At 31.4% G+C, this 3,649-nt stretch overlaps 1 protein-coding gene across 1 annotated transcript in view; it reads left to right on the top strand.

Annotated features, from left to right (window-relative positions):
* The first annotated feature begins 1,778 nt into the window (after nucleotides 1-1,778).
* The window catches only part of LOC100251764 (uncharacterized), a 3,470-nt gene continuing 1,599 nt past the window's right edge, over nucleotides 1,779-3,649 (top strand). The window contains exon 1 of the mRNA XM_002264084.5: nucleotides 1,779-2,073. Coding sequence (XP_002264120.1) covers nucleotides 1,963-2,073 — 111 coding nt within the window. The 5' untranslated portion in view covers nucleotides 1,779-1,962. The remainder of the gene's footprint in view (nucleotides 2,074-3,649) is intronic.

The raw sequence follows: 3,649 nt of genomic DNA, 5'->3' as shown, positions 1-3,649 counted from the left end.
ATTTTGGAAAAATGTAATGCCTTTTGAAAGAATCGGCGGTTTCAAAGTAAAATGCTTGAGGTCAACCAAACAATATTAATGTTGGTAACGGCCCTAATTTTCAAAATAGATAATCAATATTAGCCTGCATTTTAGATCATATGCTAAAGCCAGCATTCACAATGTTGATTTTATAAATAGGTGTTTAGTAAATCATCTTAATAACTTAATAATTTAATTTAAGTTATTAAATAAAAATATGTTTAGTGAAATAATTTAATAATATAATTTAAAATTAAAAACAACATTATATATATATATATATATATATTTTGCATTGGGCTCTTTCATTAACCCGTAGAAATATAAATATCAATTAGTCCACCATATTGTTTCTTATAAAAAAAATAAAGAGATGGCTCCATGCGCTCTAATATGCACTATTCATAGTGCTATGGTACAAAATATTTTATTTAAAGATGGTGATGGTGCAAATATATTTCCGGTTTTTAATCAAATTCAAGTTGAAGAAACTTATTCAAAGTATAAGTAAAAATAATTAATTTATTTTTAAGTTTATATTTTTATTTTATCTTTTTATCCTTATTTGTCATAATTATCTTTATAATTTTTTTTATGCTAATTATAACTTATGAGGATAAATATATCAATTTGATGATATAAAATAAATTTTAAATTAATTTTATCAAACAACTCTAATACTTAAAGTAAAAATTAATTAATAGGTTTTAAGTCAACATCTTAAGTATGATTTAACTTAAAGATAATTTAAGTAATAAATATTAAATTTTAGGAAAATTTGTGTTTTGGACCTAATTGGACCAAAAAAGTGACATTTCTATTTAAGCTCAAAACCTAGTGGAAGTATGCAAATTGAGAAGAAGGATATGGATCTTCAATATTTCCTAAAATAGCCTTTGTTGATTGTGAAAAAAATAAAAGCACAAAATCCAAGTAGAAAATCATATACAGAAACTTTTTTTTTTTTTACAAAATAAAAAAAAAATAAAACTCTTCAAAATAAAAATTGAGAAATCGGTGTTTTATTTTTATTTTATAAAAGTAGAAAAGAAACATTTTTAGAATAAAATTGAAAAGGAAAAAAATATATTTTTTTAATAAAATTGAATTTCCCTTTTTAATAAATTGATTTTTTCTTTTAGTAAATTATTATTTTTAAATAAATATTTTTTTTAGAATTTGAAATCACTTTTTTTTTTTAATAAATTTGAACTTTTTTTCCCTTAATTTTTTATAATTAATTTAAAATATTGTTGGGATAAAACGTGGATTTTTCATGTCATTGTCACATATGCAACCAACCACCTTTTAAAAAAAATTATAATATGTCATCTTCACGGGTATTTTTATTTCTTATAATTTCATATTTTTTTCTTTGATTATGCTACTTATACGGTTTAAAGGCCAATTTCAAGGTCCAATTAAATCCAAAATATAATACTCCCAGGAAGAAACTTTTACAATATATTTTAACAATTATTTGGAAAGCCATATTATGCCAATAATATTTGTTTTTGGAAAATTATTAATTTCTTTTTTTTCTAAAAACTCTAGAGAAGATTAGGATTTAGGTTGGGTAAAATATTTTGACGCAGTGCAGCTAAAAGAGGCAACAAGTGTGAAACCAAAATGCGCGTCTGTTTTATTTTTTTTCTTTGTACGAGAGTTGGAGGTGTCCGTGATAAATTATAATAATATAATATACAGTCAGCATCCCAAAATCAAATATCTGCCACGAGTGGTACCGGTAGATGGGGACCACCACCATCATATGCGCTCTGGGGGCTGTCTTTACCAGTTTACCTCCAAAATGGGTTCTCGGTGAAGTACGAAGGCTATATAGCCTGATAGCCACCACCGGTGCTCCTGCAAATCGATACAAATCATAGGCTTCGTACTTATTTTGGAGAGTGGAGAGTGGAGATTCTCTACAGTCTCGGAATGCCTTGCGTCGATATCTCTACGAATGTGAACCTAGAAGGCGTCGACGCCGATCCAATCTTCTCCGACGTCACGAAAGCCGTGGCTTCAATCATTGGGAAGCCTGAAAACGTACTTTCTCCTTCTCTATCTCTATCTCTGCATTTAATTCTTTGATGAAAGTGTTTTTGATTGTTTGGAGACGTGGAAATGTTTGGATTCGTGAATTTTGGGTTTTAGTTGTTTGACTTTTTGGTTGGGTAGCGTTTTGGCTAAGATCGGGAAAATCCATGGATTTCGGATAACTCTGAATTGGCGCTATTTGAAAGTCTCGCCATGTCGTCTACTCTGATCTCTTTTGTCTGAGTCGTCGTCGTCGTTTCCAGGATCTTATCAACTTCTTTTGATTTTTCTCCACTTCTTGCAGATTTTTGCCCTCTGCTTTAGGTCTGAACACTGTTTCTTTGAATTTTGTGAATTTTGCGAAGTTGAAGGTTTCTTTTAAATCCCTTTGTTTGATCTTTTCGGTTGCAAAATTGTTGAATTTTACTTGTTTCTCCTTTGAATCATTTTTTAAAAATTTATTTAGTTGATTTATTGCTGAGCCTACTCGGGTCTTTTTCAGAGGTTAGGTTTGTTTTATGTAACGTTGGATGAGGTGGGAATTGTCTGTGAGACGGTAAAAATCTACACACATGCTACTGGAATAATGCATGCAAGTTGTTTGATTCTGAATATCCAGAGGTCAAAAATCATGGTGTCTTTGAAATTCAAAATCGTTTCCATTCCGGAAATTTAATTTTAATAGGAAATTTATCACATCAAAATTGGAACTTTTTGGAATCGATTGATGGATAAAACATCTTCCTTCTTTCTTTTTCCTATAGATGGACAAATGAGCTGACAAGCCAGAAGTTTTTGGCAGTTTCACACCTACTTCAATTGTGAGCTGATAACTTTATTCATATATAATACATATTCACAAAGGGTGGATCCGCCACCCACGTGAATTACCCTTCTATCAAAGACCGTTTGACATTTTTCAATGTGTATATGTTTGAAACTAATAGAGCCTCACTGCTTCCAGTGCAATCCAATAGGTCCTTAGCCCAAATGATTGATCATCAGAATTTATTCTGGTAAAAAAAACCCAAAAATGGAAATCTGAAGTGGAGCTAGCGGGAAATTCCACCAGTGCATAGTTCCCAACTGGGGCTTTGAAATTGACGTGTGCTCATTTCACTGTTGAGTTGACGGTGGAATGCGCCACAAAGACCCTCTCTTTTGAGAGGAAGAGGCCTGGAGAACTATTCGGAATACATTTGAGTATAGCAATAGTAAGCTTTAGTAGTACAATGATTGGAGCGCCGGACCCAAAGTGTTCAAGCAATGGTTGCCACTGGAAAGTGGAAACAGAAATTATAGACAAAGCGGCCTATTATTTTTCACCCTGTTTCTTTCACATTGTCGATTTTTAAATTAGGACCATTCACCTGTCGTATGATGCACCTGTCATGGCCTCCTTCATTAACCCTTTCCCGATCATTTCGGGTTTCAAAGTAAACGATGATTATAGGTCTTGTCTAGTGAAATTGGATGTGATGGGTTGGACGGTCGCCTCCTACCTATTCAAAGCATGGCTTATTCCATACTTTGAATATCAATAGACTATCTTTTATATATATAAAATTTTTTTCCTTTAGTATAA

Source organism: Vitis vinifera, chromosome 8 (genome assembly GCF_030704535.1).
Source record: "Vitis vinifera cultivar Pinot Noir 40024 chromosome 8, ASM3070453v1".
Taxonomy (NCBI): Eukaryota; Viridiplantae; Streptophyta; class Magnoliopsida; order Vitales; family Vitaceae; genus Vitis; species Vitis vinifera.
The sequence above is the reverse complement of the archived record's forward strand: the minus strand, read 5'-3'. Positions and strand labels throughout refer to the sequence as shown.